Genomic DNA, 22,528 nt, shown 5'->3' on the forward strand with positions numbered 1-22,528 from the left:
GTCACAGTTTATTTTTCAGTCAATCTCTGCTTGTCTGAATGTGCCACCGTTTTTGAAGCAGGACACAGACAACAACAATGACGATGGACCCTGCGGTGTGGTATAGACGACGGACGACAACGGACAACGAAGGACACTGCGGTGTGGTATAGACTCCCTTACGGGACAAGAGGTCACAGTTGATTTTTCAGTCAATCTCTGCTTGTCTAAATGTGCCACCGTTTTTGAAGCAGGACACAGACAATGACGACGACGGACGACAGACGACGATGGATGACAACGGATGACGACGAAGGACACTGCGGTGTGGTATAGACTCCCTTACAGGACAAGAGGTCACAGTTTATTTTTCAGTCAATCTCTACTTGTCTACCACAAGGAATTCACCACATTACCCATTTCTCAAGGTCTTGCAGAATGAAAAGACCAAATCTTTCATTAGAAAGGGTTAAACTGTATGTAGATTATACATTTGCCATCTGTCAAATCAAAGACACATGAACAAATATCTAATGAGCTCCAAAAATAAAACTTCCACCAATCCGGCTCAAAGAGAATGCTTCAGACTAAACGTTCATTACTATCAAAATCAGCTCTGACAATCGTGTGATGTTGACTCGGCCTGGACACAAGTGGTGCTCTGCTACACCTGTGCGGGGAAGTACCATGGAGAGGCACTCCATGTCAGGACGGCTGCCGTACCTGAGTTTAATATGACTGCCAATGAAACTGTATTTCCATCATGTACGCCTGGCCATGTGGCATATTGAGGCACATTCGTGTAGTTTCCTCTCGGCAATCCTCAATATCGTCACCCTCCTACGAGAATTGCCGAACTCATTTTAGCTACTTTTGAGAAAACAAGAAAAAACTAATTCAAATCTCACTGGGAACTTATTTATTTACTAGTTGTTGGAAAATGGTACATGATGATATGACAATTCAGATACAATGAACATAGAGAGTCAGTGCAGTTTCATAAAAGGTGCACATGACTTAGGCAAAGATACAAATATCAGCAGGTGAGTTGGGCACTTTGATTCATGAGTTAGGCAGAATGTCTAAACGTATAAATGACTTGGGCAATTTTATCCATGATCATTTTAAGGCAGAGTAACACAGTCTCCTGGAATTTATGATTGCAAAAAGCATTCCAGCATTGACCAATCTCTACAGCAATTGGAGGGTCCAGAAGCTGCACTGACCTCCAGCAAGAATAGCTTTTATGCAGCAAATCAATCCAACTTGACGTGAATAGTGTGAGGTGTGAAGCATACTTTCAGGAGAGATGCCACACAGGTTAGAGGAAACACCCGAGCAGGATTCCAAGATAACAAAACATAACAACATTAGCAAAAATCATCGTCATTTCCCCACAGAAATCATCCCGTGCAAGCGGAAAAGTGTTTTGCGCTCAAATTACCGATTCTGACACGAAGTAGCACTCCTGTATTACACTTCACACCTCCAAAAGCTGAAGAGTGCATTATACCTATTGTTACGCGTAACCTAATTGTTTCAGCGCTTGCGACACCAACGTTTTTTACGAAAGCTTCCTTTGCGTAAGACAATTATAGGTAGAGCAAGGCACTCACGAAAATTAGTACATACGCCATTAAGCATCAACTCCAACAGCTCTCTGCTTTGGGAGGGGATAAAAAACTTAACAAGTGCCACGCAATCTTCTTAATTCCCTCTCCAGAGATGATTTCAGTCCCACTGGATGGAATAACCAGTGTATTTCGTGTTGGTGTGCAAGTGATTGTACAGGGGAAGATGTCAACTTAAGTTGGAATATCACAAACAAATGCTTAACGTTTGAGCTATCAAGGCTCCTACACATCTTCTCTGTGCAAGCTACATGGGATTCCTACACTGTTGAGCTGAAATTAATAGGCCTAGTTCAGTTAAGTGATGTCACACAAAGACAATATATGAAGAAGTCTTACCTGTTTTATCTTTGTTTTCTGTGGACTTCTTTTTCAGTTCACCTTTAAGATAAAGTGAATTAGATTATATAATCAGTTTTTTGTCTTCGACATTGCCCTCTTTAACAATGACTCATCACAACGCAATCTTTCCCAACTTGCTCAATTCGAGCAAACTAACTTTCATAGCTTAGCATTAGCACTGAAATCATCCAACTCAATTCTCATCATTGTCACCCTAGTTTGCATGTACCTCGCCAGATCAAAGGTGGCGCCACATAAATTATTCACGATTCTGACAGTTCTCGGTGAAACTTGATGCGTAGAGTAGCAGTTTGCTCGGAGGAGGTCTCAAACCTGATTGTGCCGTGGCTAGGTGGAATTGTTTGTTCGTTTACTGCCGTTACGTTAGAACCTGTCAATAGAGACACAGTAATGCATTTGATTTCAGTCAATAGAAGGCAGTCTGGCAAAGAATACCGATAACCCTCTTTTGACGAAAATGTCAGTTGCTGGGTTCTTGCTGTGACCCCTTCAAATATCAAATGGATAAGAGGAACTGTAAGGGCAGTACAGAGAATTAAAGTTTCTTGGCCTAAATACCCTCATACATCATCAGCGCTACACCTTGCCAACATGCTCCAAGAATTTCATTAAATATTCAAATTTCAATTTTCGATGTGAATTTCACCGCTTGTGTGATCTTGAATTACGAAGTGCAAAGTAATGCTTCGTTAGGGTTATGGTTGGAGGGTCCTTAAACTCTGTCGAGATGCAGAAACCTGCTGTGTGATGGATGTCATTATCCGCAGCACGCAAAGGTGTACTTTTGAAGACAACTGAAATACGGTTCAAAGTGATACTCCGTTTCTGTGATATCAAAGGAAAAAGCAGCAGAAGAAACTGGACAGGCAAAAACTACACAAATAGGCAACAACTTGCTGAGAAGAAGATCAGGTCATAGGTGGGGGATGGCGAAGGAAGATATTTTAAGGAGAGCTGAACTTTTTTAGTTGGAAGCGAGATATCTTCTGCCTTCCGCCGACTCCAGAACCTGATGCTGAGATTGTCCCTGTTCACCGAGATACATCAAGCCCACAACGTGAAGCAGATATGGCCCCTTCCAAGATCCACATCTCGATACTGAGATGGCCCCTCTCCTCATCAATCGAGAGGTAACCCATTCCACTAATGATGTAAATTAAATTCTATGGACTAATTTACATTTGAATTTCAGTAATTCCTCCCAAGCGGCCGGAGACAATGAAGTTATACGGCAGGACTCCCATCACGGCCAGGTAGCAATGGCGAAACACAGGAGACAATGTCTTATTATATTGCAATTCAATTTTTATCGGATGTTCGAGTCACAATCACAAATACAATTGAGGCCCAATCACAGTAGCATACATCAAAATCTCACAAGAGCAAACACAGATGAAGACGTACGGACAACTACCTGTTTCGCCAACATCCAGACAACAGCCGAAACCTTGAAACAAAATGATCGAGAAGAAGTGTATGAAATAATACGGTCTATGATACAGGATCAGATCAATATCCTGACAAAATTACGTATCGATTCAAGACTAAAGTAAATGTTGCATTATAATTGATCCGAGCTGAGATGCAACCTGTGTCAGTGAGGTTGGCCTTGGCAAAGACGGAGCATACCTCTCTTTTGACCAAATCCCAGTTCCTGAAAATATGCTGGATATAGCTTCGTGCCAGATAGGACATAGCCTCACTCAAAGAGGTAGTGCTGGCTATAGCTCTGTTCCAGGGAACAGGCCGAAGTTGACTGTCTCTACCATTCTACACCGTTGATCTCATAACAACAACTCGAAACCAAATTCACTTTTCCATGCTACTTTCCCCACAGCTCAAGAAATTGCATCAAAGAAAGTGATTTAGCCATTCGAAGGTAAATCGCCCATCATTTTGCATCCTTCCATTGTATTTAGTCATGCATGCCTCCAAATAGCTGACCAATTATCCTCAAGTGATAGTTGATCAGACCCTAATTAACCTAATTGATCACCTGTCAATCTTAATTAGGTCAACTGACTTAATGGATTCTGTGTCCTGACTGTGGATATTTACCCATCCATTTGATTTCCTTCTTCAGGTTTGCTGAGGGATTTCGGTGAAATCAGAATGAAAGAATTTCCATTTCTGATGTATCTTAAGCCCAGTTTCCCTCTACCATGTTCTATTCTACTAGGTGGCAATGAGGTAGCAGCTATTGATTCCGCTAGGCTGTCATGTAACTCAGATCATGTAAATGTGGGGCAGTAGATCAATGTGGGGCACTAACTTTTGGAAATCTTAGAAATTTCTTTAGGTACTTTTGGAGGCATGTGGCATCTTCACGCGAGGATAATCTCCTTCCAACATCCCACGTGTGTGATCCGGGCGATTCAAAGCTCGCGAGGTACGGTGCATTAAAAATGGACGTCACTTCACTGAAATATGTACGCAGATTATCGATGTGGGATTTCAATGTCGTTGAATTAAGAAAGTTTTAACGAATTCATAACGGCGTTGAAGAAGGTTTGCATGTCTCATGGAGCTCATTATGGCATAATCTCCTCGTTAGTCGAGATATTAGCAGCTGAAGTTGAGGTTTTGATACCTTAAGTTTACACGGAACCAAATTAAAGGAGCAGATCTCTAAATTATTTAGACTACTGGCTCTGGGATGATTCAGGCATAGATGATAATTGGCAAAGTGTTTCTTAGGAAATCTAATTAGATTGAACAAGTAGAATAATTCGGATGAGGTTGTTTGTAATATACACCATCATCTAAGATATAATTGGATTAAGAAATGAATGTTTGAACATTTCAGATTTGAAAAAGAATGTTATTTGCTTTATCGTGTTAATGGTAAAATGGACAGAAGGACCAGCATATACGGTTTAAAGGTTACAACTTCTGCAGCACCAACAGTAGCGACAACTCGTGCCTTGAAAGTCTCTTGAAGGTTACGCCCTTTTTCAATAATTTCTCATAATTTCTAGCCCGTGTGACAACCAGGTGTAATTGTATTACAATTCCCAGGCCACACCGCCATTACATCATCGCCGACTTTGCAAATTACATAATGACATGATTTAGTTTGGGGATGGTGTAAAAGTAACCCAGGAGTTCCTCCGAAAGTTATATAAAGCTGTGCTGACAATGTGTTATGATTGCCGAGGTGATGCCTGGACAAAGGGTTGCAGATTACGGGAGAGGCTGGGGGCAGGGGTGACGCGATTGTCCCGTGATGAAAGGCCACGGGGTCAGGACACGTGGACATTGTGGCGATAATCTCCCGCCATAGGTATGTGGTCCGTGTCGGCCGCCACAAACAGATTTCACTCCGATGGAGACCCTGGGAGAATATTTCATGGGGTGGCATGTGATCATAATCTTAGAGAGCCAGCTGCATTAAGGGACACAGCATCGAAACCCCAAACGATTTTTCCTTTGAGGAAATAATACCCAGTAACCTTTGTTAGTTTGAATAAGACGTCACCTGGTTATGATTTCAAACAATTCGACACTGCTTTATAAATTTGATTTTGGGGAGGGACGGAATATTTTCTGTGGTAAATGATTCCGTGGCGCGTGCCTTTTGCTGTCGTCTGATATGAATTGGCCCAATGACCTTGAAGAGACAGGGCATTTTGAGCTGGCCGATTCTTGTTTCGGATTTAAGAACAGCTTTGCTCAAGACCAAGACTTCACAGATCAGAATTAACACAAATTAGGACCCCAATCAAGCAAGGTTCTCAGAACTCTAGAAGATTGACATGGCCACCCTCAGACCCATTATGATTTCTCTGTAAATACTGGACGTGTGGTCATTCTTGACCCCCACCCCGATGATTGACCCACCCCAGTCATTGCTGACTTCGATGGACTCGTAAGGTTTCCTCATCCTACTGAAGCTATTACTGGATCAGGCCGGAAGCGCCCGGACAGGAGACACGCGAACGACATGCCAAAATAGCCATGGGAACGTGGATGACTATTTACGTAACTGAAGGCGAGGTGTCAGCCATATATTTAAGGATTTACCAAATTTCAGGCTATTTCTGATTCTTGAGTTCAAGGGAAGGCACCAAAGTCAAGTTTCAGTGGTATTGGTCTTGCATCGCTGCAAAACTCACCGAATTGGAAAGCAACCCAGTATGTATTCCTGAATGGTAGGACCAAGATATCAAGGACTGATTCGCTTGAAGAACACGGCAGAATCATCTTGGTGTTCCCTGAAAAGCTCATTCAGTCCCATCAAACTTTCCACATCAAACTCCAACTTGCAAAGACCATAGACCAGAACATTAACTCGAAATGAGCCCAAGTCAGATTGAAGAGAGCCCAGCTTATGATATGGACTCGTGCATACCTTATGTAACTGAATGAGACAGACCCAAGATATTCCTGGAGGACTCATTTATCAAAGTTATAAAAAGCCGTGTAGCACCTGGAGTCACATCATACCTCATTAACACCGTCAATGCGCTCGTGACCACCTAAACACCCCCGACGGTGGGCCTTACCCTTGACAGCGGACCTTATATTTATAGGCCAATTACGTTGCGTAAGTCCATGTCAACACCACTCCCCTTGCTATATTTGAGAAATTTTGCAAATATACTCGCGAGTTGACAAGTGGTGTGACAATGCCGTTTGGCCTGGGGACCTTCTTGGCCCTAGGGTACCCCCAGCAGATCATGTGGATGTTGCTTTGATAGTCGTTCACCCAGATGGTCCTTGACATTGCCGGTATCAACTTTGAGAGCGGACAGGAGGTGTGCCGGCCCTTGACCATGTTGACGGGATGACCAGTCCCCTGGAAACGCTAGTCTGGCTCAGGGCATGGGGGAAATGGTTACAATTAGGAGAGTCTATAGGTTTTTGTCAAACACTTCTGAGCATTAATAGAAGCCAAGAGGCAGGAACCAGGTAGAGCAGCTTATATACAAATAGGGGGGCATCACCGTTAACTCGTAACAAAATCAAAGAGGTATTGGCCGCTAACATACGAGACCAGGCCTGGGAGACACTTAGCAAGCGAGGGCATGATACTGGATGCTTTAGACGAGGAAAACCTTTCTTGTATTGATTCCATCCACAGTACCTCTATCAGTGAGAGTTGAGAGACAGAGAGTTATGACTTAATAATGTCAAGGATAATATGAACAAAGGGTCCTGAAACATGCTCAAGAGTGGTTAAGCGATTCCCAACAGGACACAAGGATCGGAGCAGGAAATGCACACAAAGAGACCATTGAAGGTATTATCACAAATGCTGACCTTGAAGGAAATGGTTTTATTTTTGTTTCTGTCTTAAAAGGTATCACAACTTGTCCAACAACTCCTCAGGAAATTGCTGAACTGAAGAGAAGGAGCCACGGCCCACACTGAGAGGAGAGAAAGAGGAAGGAAAACTTATGACCAGTATAGTTTATGGGAGGTACCACTATGATTGCGGATGAAAACAATATCTAAGTTAGGGTTTTTACTGAGCTCATGCTGATTCTTACTTTTCCTAGGAATCTTGAGACAATGCCGTTAAGAAGTGCAAGGTTTAATTGGTATTTTTCATGTCAGTAGCCCAATTAACCTAGTATAACCTAGTATTAAAGACGAAACATGATCCAGTGCTCTCGAGACACAACCCTTCCTGGTAATTAGAGGCCTTTGGATCATCATGATCGTGAACCTCTTGGAAGGTTACAACAACATACGTGCCAGGAAATGCTGTGTTCTGCTCACTGGAGATTAGGTGGGGGAAGCACTCATAGAGAAGTGGACAGGAAAACCTGTTCTACCTTGATGACTGGTCTCATTCTATTGATTTCTTGCTAAAGTTGATGAGAAAGTTGTCTCTATGACACAAAGAACGCCTTCTTTTTCAGCGTTTGCTCTGCATTAAATGGAATATTCCTTATTAGGCGGGTTGAGCATGTTTTTTGTGTGCCACTACGGTAAGCTCTGACTTCTTGGTCAATTGGCGTTCTGACTCAGTCTTCGGCCAGAGGTAGAGTCCACGCAGGACTTAAAATTTTTTTTCATAAGTTCATAATTCTGAAAAATTTTCAAAGTCAAAAGATTTTTGGGACTGATGATGTTACTTCATTTTGAGCAGAAAAAAAATTTTCAGAAAAAAATATTTGGACTTAGAAATTTTTTTATCTTTTTCAAAAGTTCAAAATTTTGAAAAATTTTCAGAAAAAAATATTTGCACTTTTGAGAATGAACAAGTGTTATGCTCAGGTCATCGTCGCTGAAGAATTCGAGAGATTGCAACACCTATGGCGGCAGCCATCTTGGATTTTTAACCGGCCACCTACTTTTCGATAGAGTCACCATGGTAAATTAGACATCAATTTTTGTAAGGGTTAAAGTCAACAATTGAAAAGATCTGAATGATTTTGCGAAATTCGAGTGAATTACCCTGAAATAACACGAGTGGGAGATCTGCAATTTTCCTGAGGTGAAACCTCTTGATTTCATCCGGCATATCATGTGACCAGCTTCTCATTAATTTGGCGCATGTCTTTATCATGTTTATGTGACATTTGATCACGTGGTCTAACTTCCCCAAGAACATTGGTATCCTGTAAAAAGAGTAATACAAAATGATGTTCGTCGGACACTTTAAAGGGAACTGGTTTCGAAGGATGTTTCTAAGTGTTTTGCCCAGGGCAGTCTGTTGCTCAAGAAGTCATGTTTTTTCGCAGAATTTCAGCAGAACAGAAATTAATAAGTGGGCGTATATTTTTGAAGATTTCATCCTGATTAATTAGTCATCGATTAGTTTTAATTAGATTTCTTGTGATGCCATCTGTGACCTATAATTATAGAGAACGTCACAACACTTTTTTGCAAATGATTTAGACGAATACGCAAATACTTCAAGAAAGATGCTTAATCTTGCAACATTTAAGCAACATTTAGAGAGAAGGGTGTCACCAAGTACACGCTTTTGTCAAAATCTATATAGATTACCCTTAGTTCCATCATTGTAAGTGTTACCATCATGCCTGAACTCATCATTTAGGCAAGAAGGGTGTGAAAATGTCTTGAGCTTTTTTTGTACTTCCTGTGACTGTTTATAAATCAATGACTCAGTCATTACTGCATCTGAATGATTAAAACAGATTCGAAATTGGTGTGAAAATTTGAAAAATTAGAAAACTTTTCACAGATATTCTTATGCCTGTCTAGACTGATTTTAATAATGCAAGCACATTAGATATTTCTCGAAAAAATTATTTTCCTTCTCTCTGCGATGTATTTTTACCCTCAATATCTGAAAGGCGAATGTGCATTACCCAAGAAGTTGAGTCTGATGACCAACCACACGGTTCAGAATCACCGTTTTACTTTGACAGATGTGTCAAAAGATGGCTACACATTCAAGACAATGATATCGGCCGCCTGAACTGCTAATTACAAAGCGGAGAAAGTTGTGCAATCAACTCATCACTGGTCGGAGCGCAGTTCATAACGATACGTCACGCGCCAAGAAAGGACGACACGCGTTGTTCCATCAGTGTGCTTCCTTGTAATGTTTTCAATTGTCTTCTTATTCTAATGTTCGTTCCACTGAAATAGACCATAATCTTCAGCGCATAAATGTGCATAGATGTATGAAAATTGCACAGACGTTTCAACAGCTTTGCATGGATTGTCTTAGCTTTGATTGTCTCCCACTTCAAGTCCATTCCACCAGCACTGCCCTGTATCTGTAGTACATCAACACACACACTGCTACACAAATCTTATACAAATCTCAGCTGAAACCGATCTCACATTTGCTAATTCAACGCAGTTAATTATGCGATGAATTTGTGCATTTTCAAATATCGGAAGCGACTTATCGTACCTGGTTTACGCACCTTTTGTGTTGATTGACAGCCAATGTTTTCTTTCGGCGCTGACGACAAAGAACGACATCTGGGCGGACATTATGGCAAGGTTCAGAAAACTCTGCTCAAAACAATACCTTAGCGGGAGTGCTTTTAATCAGTTCATCTTGATATGAATGATTTTCATCATTGTAGGCTGGTGGATCCTTGCTCATTTTTAAACCAAATTTCTAATGGACTGTCTCATGCCTCGAGTCCCAATGAACTGGGCCAACCATGCCAGCATTTCCCTCTGATTCAGCTTCCATCAAAGAATTATAAATACATGTATTGTGACTCCTGCTGGCATAGTGAGATGCACTTAGCGTTCTGAGTTGCATATTATATCAGATTAAACTACACACTTCCTTCTTTAACATAATATTTCACTTTGAATTCACAACAAAGTACAAAAGAGAACACAGCTAAACTGATAGAGTTGCTGTCAAACTCACAATTCAGGGAACATAAGTCAGAAAACTCGATTAGAATTAGTGATGAAATGGTATAGAAGTCAATCTTTTTTCAATGATATGCTGACGGATTAGGGTGTGAAGGGTTAACTAGAAAGACAACGGCAGCAATTTGCTGCAGCCCATTTGCTGCTCGTCCCGTGCACCATTCCCAGCCAGCAAACTACCGTTAAGATTCTATCACCTTCACCCATCCAATTAAGCAGGGCAAAAACACGGAAACCTTCTCCGATTAATTACTCGGAACAATAAAGGTGTTATCATCAATATAAATGAGGAGTGAGCACCTTGAATTGGATCGTTTCAATGGCCGTTTTGTCACTGCCGTGCAGGGGTGTCTTAGACGACAAGAACAATCGTGGAGCAGCGCCTTTACTCCGCAAGAACAGTCGCACAATCTCAGTTATTTCTGGATTATTCATGCAGGACGATTATTTATCCCAGGTGCTTGCCAATATTTATGGGATGTCCGTTTTATTGGCTCGTAAATATCTATGGTGTCCCGTTAGGTGTGTTGTGATTGTCTTGGCGTTGCTACCGGCATACTACTCGCAGCATCGTGACCCATCAGGTACAGATACGCCATTGTCTTCCTGTCGCCGTATCAATCAAAGGGACGCTACATTAATATCACATGATGGGATGGCGATCGTGGTCACTTTGTGATAAAGAGGCTCGTGAGGTTTTCAAGGCGCTCTTACCTACAGTGGTGAGATGAAGGAAGATTGACAAGATGTTGTGTGGGCTCTCAATGTTCTGCGACCATCAGGGATGAACGCATCACCTCAGGAAAAAGGGAGCCCCTGGCACTTTTATCTAAAATCAAAGTCAATTGGAAGATATTTTCTGAGTTAACCTAGAGATGTCAATCTAACTGAATCCTTCAAATTCTATCTTTTTCTTTTCTAACACACAAACATCTGTCCTCAAAAATTAGCAAAAATAAATAATTACTCCACTCTTGCAATAACTGAAATATTCACAACTTTTCAAAATTTCATTATCAGACGTGAAAATCTCAATTAGTCTGAAAAGTCAAATAAGAAACTTTCCATAAATAAGCAATTGGACGCCATTGAAGAAAAACACGAAAATCTTATTTACTGCGTGAGAAATTTGTGAGAAATCAGAATGGAATCTGTCGTGCTGACATGATTCATTCTTCGACGTTATAAAGAATGAAGATAGTGCAGAATTAGTGAAATTGTCATAATATATTCATCAAACGCAATGACACTACTTGAATGAAAAACATGATTAATTTACTATGCTATTTCAGTTAATATCTCCAAGTGTCAATCTTGTTACTTTATGGCATATTGTTGGGTATCGCACATATTGCAATTTTGGTCAAAACCAATAGTGACTCATTTATAACTGCTTCCATTTTTGGCACTTATACTTATTACTCAAGCAGTTGTGGTTGGGACATTGGTAACAGAATGTCCACCACATCAGTCAGGAGACAGATCAGCTTCCTACATTCTCATACTCTGCATCCCTTTACCCCTCAGACATCAAAGTCTCACGAAACCCATCTTCAGCACACCAGCAGGGTGTCATCCCTTTGAGATTGTTGGTGGGCTATCTTCTCATTCAGTCTCCCTATTCAGGCGGCGTATTGAAAACTAGTTATCTCTTGACAATCTGCTCCTCCTCGGTGGTATATCATAACACAAAAAGGCTCTTCTTTCTTTGTGCCTGTCCAGGTGCATTTCATATCCCTGCTGTCAGACCCTCTCCTTTTATATCAGACGGAATGAAGGTTTATCTTAACATATAGCAGTACAGGCGCTAATGTCATGAAAATGTGGCAATGCAAAAAACTGAACAAATTTTTATGTGAGAAATGTTGTCCTTGGAACTACCCTCACTCGCAAAAATATTCCCAGATTTTGAAACATTCTACAGCGACCAGAGGCATCGGTCTTGCCATTTCTGTTGTCAAATTACTCTTTTCAGAAGAAAAAACCCCAGAAATCCTCCAAAAAACAGAAATGTTACGTCACAGAAGAAGATTTTGAACAGACGTTGTCTGAAAATTTCCAAATGTGCAATAAAAACGTCACTTAATGATGAAAGGATCTAATTCCTGCTAATACCTCACAAAGGTGACAAGACACTCTCAGGCATGGTAAAATATGAATCAACTCCTGTCATTAAAATCCTCATTATCACTGCAATTATTTAAACTTTCATTCTGCTGTTTTTCGCTGATAGTACGCTTATCTTACACCAGGGGATTCATCACTAGGTTTTCTTAACACCGGGGAGACGGTGACGTTTAAAGATTTATACCAAGTTACGATTCGCGTAATTTGCATCCAGGAGTGATCATCACCAATCAAATTTGACTTTTCAAAGATGGTGAGTTTTGTCACTGTAGCGACCAAACTTCATTGTATCTTGCATGAGAAGATTTACCCATCAAATATTGGGTTTTCTAAAGTACAATGGGTGATATGAATAAAGACTAGCAAATGCCTTTACTCCGGTTTTGTACTGGAAGGCCTAGTGTAAATGTACATGGAGATTTAGATAAAAGCATTTGCTAGTCTTTATTCATATCACCCAATGAGTCAAAACATGGTATTTTTTGTGATAATTTTAAAATCTGTCAATGTAAGATTTGTGACTATCGAGCGGTGATGTTTGATCACTGGGTCATCATAACGCAAACACAGTAATTGCGTTATTGACTGCATGAGTTCGATCCGATCACAATTAACCATCAGGTGGGCAAACATTTCCCAACCACAGGTGTGAGTGACAGGCAGAGGCCAGGAGAGATGCTGCATCTTAGATGTGTGGGCTGGAAGGTTATCATGTGATCAGCTATCATCTTAGGGTCTAACGTGGGCACACAGGATGTGGTGCCACCTATTCATAAGTAATGAATGGGAAACATCAACAAATCGTCTTGCAAAACAGGGCATTCTGACACTGAAATACCGTATGAGAGGATGGAGAATGCCAGTAGCAGTCAAAAAAGACATTTTGTCAAATGGTGCCAACCTAGAGAACCTGAAGATAGACTTGGAACACTTCTAGAGGGGCAGGCTGTGTTTATCTCGCAGAAACACTAACCTTTTACCTCATCCTCCTACAGAGGGCCTTTGACTCATTCCTAAAGAACAGTCAAGTCAAATCCAGTTACTTAAGACACGCCCCAAAGGCCCGATTACCTATCACTCACACACTGATCAAACAAAATTTCAGAAAATTCTACATACCTCCAGACATTATAAAACTTCGAAAATTCGGGAACTTCAAAACAAAATCTGAGATTAAAATCACTGCGAAAGCGACAATCACGACTAGATTGAAACCGACAACGACATCCTGGCCAGGTAAACTACGTGTTGAACGCAATCAACATGTGTTACCTATTCTATTTCATATTGATCTCTAGTGCTCTACCCACCTCTCAAACGTAACACCTGGACTTTCTAAATACGTGAAAGCGTCTGGGAGCTGTGGCACCATATTAAATTCATATTCGTCAATATGTGGAAATTATCCACCGTGTGTATTTCAATTGATTTTTATCTCACAATAAAAATCAAAGCCAGCGAATCACCTGGTGGATTACAAGGCCTGGTGAGTTTAACCCTTTACTGACAGGATATATTTGACAAAACATCGGAATGTATTCTGAACCAATATTTGATAACAATCATGATATCTGGAGAGGGAGTTCTTCGTGAGCTATCAAACAAATGGATTGTCAATACGTTGTGACAATTTGTAAATTTCTAAGGCGGGTTGTTTATTCTTGATATCATGAAAGATCGCTGATTACAAATGAAGTCAACTCCAGCCAAACGTTATCAGTTGGAAAGCTTTGGTGCACAAAACATTTTATAACAGCTTAGAAAACGGAGATCACCATGCGCTCAGTGGGTCTAGCAAGATAGAATGAGTATTACAGGGATGTTAGGTCGTTATGGACCAGCAGTAACTTCCGTGCCTATCCACCCAAGGACTGAGGTGTAACATCTCCGATTCCTCTCACCAAGCACAGATTATCTCAACAGACCCGCAATGGCTGCCCAATACTGATGTACCCGTTCTCAGCGTAGGATTTCATTGATACTAGCACTTCAGCGCTCCATTATAGCGGTGCTTCATATGCAAATGGCTAAACAGCTATTAGCATCTTGAACGCGTTCTACTACACTGTACCCTTACGAAAATGAATCCCAATTCAACATGGTGAATTGGGATTTACCATGGTGAAGTCAAGCTTTGGACTCAGGATTTTTTTCCGGGTTAGGGTAAGGGGTTAGCAGAAAAAAAAGTCAAAATTTTGAAAAATTTTCAAAGTCAAAAAGTTTTGGGACTGATGATGTTGGTGATGTTGGTTCATTTTGAGCAGGAAGAAAAAAAAAAAAGTGAAAAAAATATTCGTAAGGGTACGCGATCGCCATTGACCGGGTGGACTGAGGTAATGTACTCAGCATCATCGAGCCGCCCCTATTTGAGTACAATATTTGGGAACCAGTACCGTGATTACGATAGTTAGTAAGTAATAGTTCTTGTCAGTATCATTCTCCGGAATTGTTCTTAACTCCCGATATTCTGTTTTCAAAATGATACATTAAATCTGACCGTGCAATCTGCTGCCTCATCGTAGAGCGACGTGAAGGCGCGAGATTTATGACTTCACTCGGCCACTTGATCAAGCAATTTGTCCAAATTTACATAATTCAGTTTCCGCTTCGTATGTAAAATTAATCAAGATGATTCGTAACTGCCACGACCCCGAATCAGGTTCGTGGAAATGGCCATCCGTGGTGAGGATAACGCACCGTTTCAAGGTACGCACCAACGGGAAATCATATTAAACACATATAGGTTGAGACCGATAAGGTGTCGTATTCATACCTGTCCCTAATGATGTACCGGTTATTTGATTAAGATGAGAAATTTCCACGATATTTCTGTATTACGTGTCAGCCTTGTCAGTTTCCACTCCGGCCGTCGCCGAGAACAATAAGGTGTGACATGGAAGCGATCTCATTTAACGTGGAATGTCTTGTTTTGATTTATGGTCTGCGCAGAATGGGCCGCCATTTTGTGGTGTTTACCTGATTACCGTTGCGATTGATCGTCGTGATCATTTACCTGACGCACTGTAAACAGGCTTAATACGGCATCTTACATATCGCTGTGTCATGCTAAATACTTTGAGCTGCCCCAGAGGAACTTTAGGCTTGGGATTCTTACTTTCCCCACGTATAGTAGAGGCATTAGAGGAGAGAGTTCTCAGCACTAACTGCTGCCAAGCACTCAACAAGACCTCAACCACACTCGCATCAATACCAAAAAGCCAGCTACAGAGAATGAAACTGTTTTTACTTTGCACAATTTTTCAATATACTTTGCCAATAACAGCATGCAACATATCCGTAGTTAAATTACTACCTCGAGCAAGGTTTAATATCAGGAGTTATATGATTAGCACGAGACATTAAGTGCGGATTACGGTATGCATTTGATAAATGTACCGTGGAGGATTCGGATAGGCCATTACGCCATCGATAGGGGGGCCAGGTCACAAAATGAAACATTGAATCTAAGTAAAACAGTTAATTTAATGAGAACTTTCAGAGTACTATTTCTGTGAATAATTCAAGTACCATTGTACCATTCTTCTTCAGAAATATTCAAACTTATCTGTGGTTTTCCTACAAATGACTCGTAGCCCACCCCCCGCAAGGAATGGTGGACTCTATATATCTCCTTTACCGTCTGCCTGAACTGGCCACCAGGGAGCAATGCACTTACCTACTAGCAAGGTACAACTGCTCTCATCTCTAACCGGTTCGTTACGAGGTCGTCAGGGGATAACTCAAATTGATTGCTAAATTATAAAATGATGTACTGCACCAAACAGTTTGGGGGCTCTTTTGGCAAAGTCAGGGGTGCACCAAGTGAAAATGGGAGGAAGTGACAAAATCAAATGTTTGGGTGGCAAGGGGTGCTTTTTGCAAAGAAGATGGCAAATTTGAAATTGATAAATTGCCAACATTTGCAGGGGACATAATGTTTGTCTTACTCTTGGTCATTAGAGCAAGGAGTGTGCATCCTTCAACATCTGTAAAGTCAGCATCCCATTCCTTCTGAAATGGACAGGGATTCAGAATAGTACTGCAAATCCCAGGATATTTCTGAAAGTATCTGAGCGGACTATTCTCACCACTATCAACCAACTTGAGTTACCGATGTATGCAGCACTTGGTTTTAAATGATAAATAGTACTCAAGAATACATCACAACAACAGAATACTCCAACACAAGAGGTTAAGGTATCACATCGATTATATCTTATAACAATCCACCCACTCGAGTCACCGGTGTATGTAACTGGGTGAATAATCCTCAAATTCTTCCCAGCATCCTGCCTCCTTGTCTGGTGTGAACCTGTCATCCTTACCATTACAAAGTGTCCATTAAAGTCAGGTGTGTACACCACAAGGAGTTCTTGAGAAACGCTACACCAGAGGAGACAAACATGGAATGTCAATGCTTTTCATATCATTGAACCAGTGGAGAAATTGGAAACCAAGCAGTGGGGGACAACTCTCTTGATAAGAGGTTGGTGAGGTAAGAAGTGAGTTTCACCCAAAGCAAGATTGTTGCTAGTCTTAAATTCTCCTTTTTAGTTTTAGCAACAGTTCACTGTCCCATGTGTTTGCCCTAAGAGCACAGCATGAAAACCTGCCTTCTGCTAGCAGGTTTTTCCAGCTTGTCCACGGGTGTATAAATTTCATGTTCTCAACTTCTGACTCCAGTCAAGACCTCGCAAATCCAGCAAGAAGAACGATAACTTTCGGCAAACAATTGAACCAATGGAATGTTTCATGGCAGTTGAGATGGTCAAGCTGAGAGCTCTGGATTTGGAAATCGAAGAGCCTTTCAAACAGAACCGTCTTTCATCCCGGCAAGCAAAACACTATGGCATCTATCAATACTTGGTTACTCTTGAAAGAAATGAAAGACTATGACTGTTACACCACTGATGCCAAATGGGGAATACACTGAAAGACGTCTACCGCCGTACGACAAGATGGTGTAGGACCTTCCCTCAATTACTGGACATATTTGAATGAGCCATAATTGCTCTTGAAGGTGTGTCAATGTGGAGCCCACCTGGCGTATTCTGACTCCTTGAGGACGAGTGGGACATAAGGAGACAGCACACTTCGACTCGTAAGTTCATCTTCACTGAAGTCTCATCCGTACAACATCTATTAGAAACTGTTCAGCAGCACAGAGAATCAGTGAAAGTAAGACTGAACTAGAATGTTGTGACAAGGGTATGGGTGAATTCACCTGACACTGGAGATGACAACTCATCCACAGTCATATTCCGATGACTGTATATTTCAGACCAGTACTCACATGTAAAGCTGGGATTCTTTTGTCTCTTAGCTCAGCTTTTCTGGGGCAAATATACCTAGAGCCTAAATAAATCAACGCGCCAACCGAACTGCCTCTCAGACCATTATGTCTTCCTCTACGACCAAAACACTACTTCTTTCCCTGCGGTCACAATCAGCCCAACGTCACTAACTTCAACTCCCTCATCCATCTTCCACAAATAAAGTTCACATCATCCCCCGAGAGTACACGGCCCCTTATCCTTCTTGAAAATCTCGGTGCGTTATTTGTAAGCCAACATGGCCGAATCGACGGTGAGCCCTGACGCGGAAAAGAACCAACCTATCTCGCCGAAAGAATTTCAATTGAGCAGTTACGGAATCTTAATCACTCTCTCGGGACAAGAATAAAAATCAGTTTCCACATCTGAATTATATCTTCATGAAATAAGCGTATACCTTTTTAGGACTCGCGCATCGTGAGTCAGATTTCAAATTCTTTTTCTTGTTATCTTTACGCTGAACTGGTCGCCTCGACAAAGTTCCACGTATCATCCAATTGATCTATACAATGGGTCTGAGATTGCGGTACGCGGTGCATGGCTCCGTACCCTGACGTTGCCTTTATGCAATTTCTACTTTTAATGGCATTAAAGGTGATCTTTGACTCTGGTTTGATTCGACGATTCACTTTACAATGTTTCATCTGCGACATAAATGGCCCGATAACAAGTAAACCAGGAATTTTGCATGTCGTGCGCATATGTTACCCTGCAAGACAAACTAGCTTGGTTACATTGGTTGATGTGGTGAAAAATTTAACCATTCAGTGGAAAATGAGTAACCTTATTGGTGAAGTAAAATTTCAAAGTTCTAGATTGGTCTTCTCAAGCCATGCTTCAAGGTTCAATCTCCTTCTGGAAGTAGCCGCATGGTGCAACACCAAACTTGTCTTTTTTGTCAGTAGGCCTAATCTAACCTAGAACTCAACAGTGAAAAACAAAACCAGATTGAAATATTCAGGTTAAAATAAATAGGGAGGAGAAGGTCGGTACAACATTCATTTTTATAAAATTGTGATATCTGTACAAAAAAATCCTCATAAGAACTAGAAGCCTAATCTTTGCTCCGATCAAAGGTGTACAGAAGTTTGATTCTTTATCATATCCCCGTTATTACTCTTTGACCACAAAGAGATTCTAAAAGGCCATCTTCAATATATCTTCTGTAACAAGTGGAAGAATTTTGAGAAGAAAATAAACTTTATGAGTTCAAATTACGAAATCAATTATACCCTAGATTAGATATTTGATTATACTTATACAAGGTAACAGAGGCATTCTGTAGGTTGGACTTGGGAGGGCCAAGGAGAGATGTATTTCAGAGAGGTGGGTGATTTATGATAATTAGTCTGTCTTGTTTCATAGTATAGTTTACATCATAACTTTAAAGTGCTACTCTGCTTCATTATGATTTAGATTACTACTATCTGTAATGAAATGGCCAGGGCCATTGTGCTCACCTCATGTGGAGGAAAGATGGATAAAGAGCATGGTATTGTGTCATGTAGTGTTAGGTTTGATGTAGGTCCAGGCAATTACAATTTCCCCAAAATGGCCAATTTACATAACATTCGACCTCTGTGACCTTGAAAAGTAGGTCAAATCAAAGAAGACCCGGGTGACACATTGAATGGTTGTTAGAATTAGATGTACCTATGATATAAAATTGGTGCCAATCGGGCAAGTCATTACTAGGAATAATGGCATTTTGAAGAATTTAGGATTTGGCCCCCTCCCTGGAGGCCAAACGGCAAATCAGATCGCACCAAACTTCGGTACCTGAGATCATCTGACCAAGGGGTACATGTGTACTTAATTTGTGATCAATAGTCATTGCAGTTAAGAAACATGCCATAGTTACGGCCTGACGGCGAATTTACGCCATTTGACCTCTGTGACCTTGACAAGAAGGTCAAATTAAAAACCTGGGTGACATATACTGTATGGTGGTTAGATGTACCCATGATATCAAATTGGTGGCAATCGGGCAAGAAGTTAAGGAATAATCACATTTTTAAGGTTTTTGGATTTTGCCCCCTGGTGGTCAAGTGGTGAATCATATTGGACCAAACTTCGGTCCCTGAGATCACCTGACTAAGGGGTAAATGTGTACCAAATTTGGTATCAATAGTCATTGCAGTTTAGAAACGTGCCATCGTTACATCCTAACGGCCAATTTACACCATTTGACCTCTGTGACCTTGAAAAGGAGGTCAAATCAAAAACCCGGAGGATATATGATGCACCTTTGCTAGAAGTACCTACCATATTTTTTTCAAAATTTCCCGACTACTATTAAGGGAGATATTGCATATTTTCACTTTTAACGTTTGGCCCCCTGGTGGCCAAACCATGAAACGAATCGGACCGAAACTTGGTCTCCAAGGTGTCATTACATAAGGGTACATGTGTACCAAGTTTCAACTCAATAGCTCTAACAGTTACGAAACGTGCCCTGCTAACGGACGACGGACGACGACGACGACGACGACGACGACGACGACGACGACGACGACGACGACGACGACGACGACGGACGACGGACGCCACGGTATGGGATAAGCTCACCTCTGCTAAGAGGTGAGCTAAAAATGTGTTTTTTATCTGAATTCAGATTGATGTTCAGTTCAAACACCTGATTTTCATAAGACAATAGAGATGTGTTAACCCTTCGATATAATTTTTTCACAATCACTGACAACAGACAATGGAAGCATTCAACCTGGTGAAAGAGTTTGAATATCAGGTCAGAAACCGGAGGAGGTGAAGACACGCCAGTCAAGGAAGAGCTTTCTCTCCAACAAGCTAACTGACATAATACTGATGCCTGCCCAAAGAATCATGCAAGCCTTCTGATTCAATAAGACAGCCTAGTGTCCTTGACTTCCCTGTGATCACCAATCATAGGAACACATCACAAATGTCTTAGTCACAAGTCCAAAGTCACAATGATGTAATCTTTGAAATTTTACGCTAATTCAATTTTTGAACCGAGGCCATGTAATTGCGCTAGGTCACATGACTAAGGTGCACCACAAACACTTTAGTAATCGCCCATCTCCACAAGATTACGCGAACATCCCGTCAAATTTATGACAAATACCTCCTCGTTTCACAATCAGTCGACATTACACCTTTGTCATTGACAAAATACCTGAGTCACGGAGGGAAAGCAGCACCAATGTCGTCTTCTCATCTCGCACCTGACGTATCGGCGTACCCCGCGCAGGAAGTCAAGTCGCGGTGTCTAACCACTTCAATCGCAAACACAATTAACAGGCGGGAATCAGGTAAATGAATGTTTGAATCTTTTATCATTCTGATTGCTCCTCAACTGCTCAGGGGGCTTTGCCAGAGATTGTACACACTCCCTACCAGGTGGGGTCGAGAAGATGAACGGGGAGACAAGATTAGGTATTTTAGGATATGGGATTGTCAGTGTCTACAGAATACTGGAAAACTAGAATAGTTCACTAATTTCGAAATACAGTAGAACATCTCTATCAAGGACACCCTCGGGACTGACCAGTGCTGTCCCTAATGAAGAGGTCTCCTGATTACAGAGGTCAATTTGAATGGAAATGGCCGGTTTGGGACCAAAACCAGTGTCCTTTTAGAGAGGGTTTCCGCTAAGAGAGGTTCCACTGTATATTCTATGATGGCCTGTCAGACATTCTATAATGGATTCCATCATAGATGGATACAACCATGTTCTTTCACTATACATGTATATTCTATCATGGAGATCATAAGTCTATGATGGGCCATCTTGTTGATTAAACACATCATAAATGTTTCCAGTCCGTGTGACACGTTCTTGTAGCACTACTGACAAGGGTGAGTGAGCACTGTTACCAAGTAGGGGAGGGTGTATGTTTGACAGGTGGAGCAGCCCTGATATAAAATAGTGGACCATGGAGGACGTCTTCTTGATGAGGTGAGAATGGCCAGGTCATGATTTGGATGGAACCAGGTCCCTTTAGATCAAGGTGTCAGGGTCCTTCAAGGTGACATCTAATTGAGATATCTCAGATCTCTGCTGATTTCTTGTTGCACTTGGGCCTAGCCAATACAACTTAAAACGGGGGGGGGGGGAGGGGACCAAACTATGTAGAGTAGAACCTCTCTATTAGGGACAAGTATTTCAGTCCATTCCACTACTCTTAAAAACAGGCAGGCTGACCCACATTGTCACAATGCAGGGGATCACCTCAAAATTGCTTGATGCCATGAGAGATGATTTTTTTCATCTGGGGAGGGTGTCAGCCTGAAAAAAACTAGCATCACTTGAAAGAGTGATAACCTCACACTTATCATCATGGTGGAAGATAGGGGTCAGCTAGGGGTTAACTGAATAGCTTCTTGAACACTCGAGCAAGAATCATGTTGTACTTCAGACTATAGAAAAGCAGAGATTAGAAATGTTAATCCATGAATAATTGGTGTTGATGTGAGATAGTGTTCAGGCCAAACATAAGCATTTTTCGTCAATGAAAACCAATCAACTTCAACAAGGACAATGGTGACATGGTTACCATAGCAACATGGCAATACCATAGCAACATGGCAATACCATAGCAACATGGCAATACCATGGCAACACCATAGCAACATGGCAACACCATAGCAACATGGCAACACCATAGCAACATGGCAACTAACACCTCAAAGGGTCCCAGTTTCCATCATGGGCATCAAAGTAAAGTTATAGCCATATAGATACGTACCACCACTACATAGGCCTACTGATAAATAGCATGGAACATGGCCTAT

At 41.3% G+C, this 22,528-nt stretch overlaps 1 protein-coding gene across 1 annotated transcript in view; it reads right to left on the bottom strand.

Annotated features, from left to right (window-relative positions):
- Positions 1-22,528, bottom strand: part of LOC135498266 (zinc finger E-box-binding homeobox 1-like) — a 137,778-nt gene that overhangs the window by 114,789 nt on the left and 461 nt on the right. Inside the window, exon 2 of the mRNA XM_064788491.1 lies at positions 1,950-1,991. Coding sequence (XP_064644561.1) covers positions 1,950-1,991 — 42 coding nt within the window. The remainder of the gene's footprint in view (positions 1-1,949; positions 1,992-22,528) is intronic.

The sequence above is a fragment of the Lineus longissimus genome, chromosome 13 (genome assembly GCF_910592395.1).
Source record: "Lineus longissimus chromosome 13, tnLinLong1.2, whole genome shotgun sequence".
NCBI lineage: Eukaryota > Metazoa > Nemertea > Pilidiophora > Heteronemertea > Lineidae > Lineus > Lineus longissimus.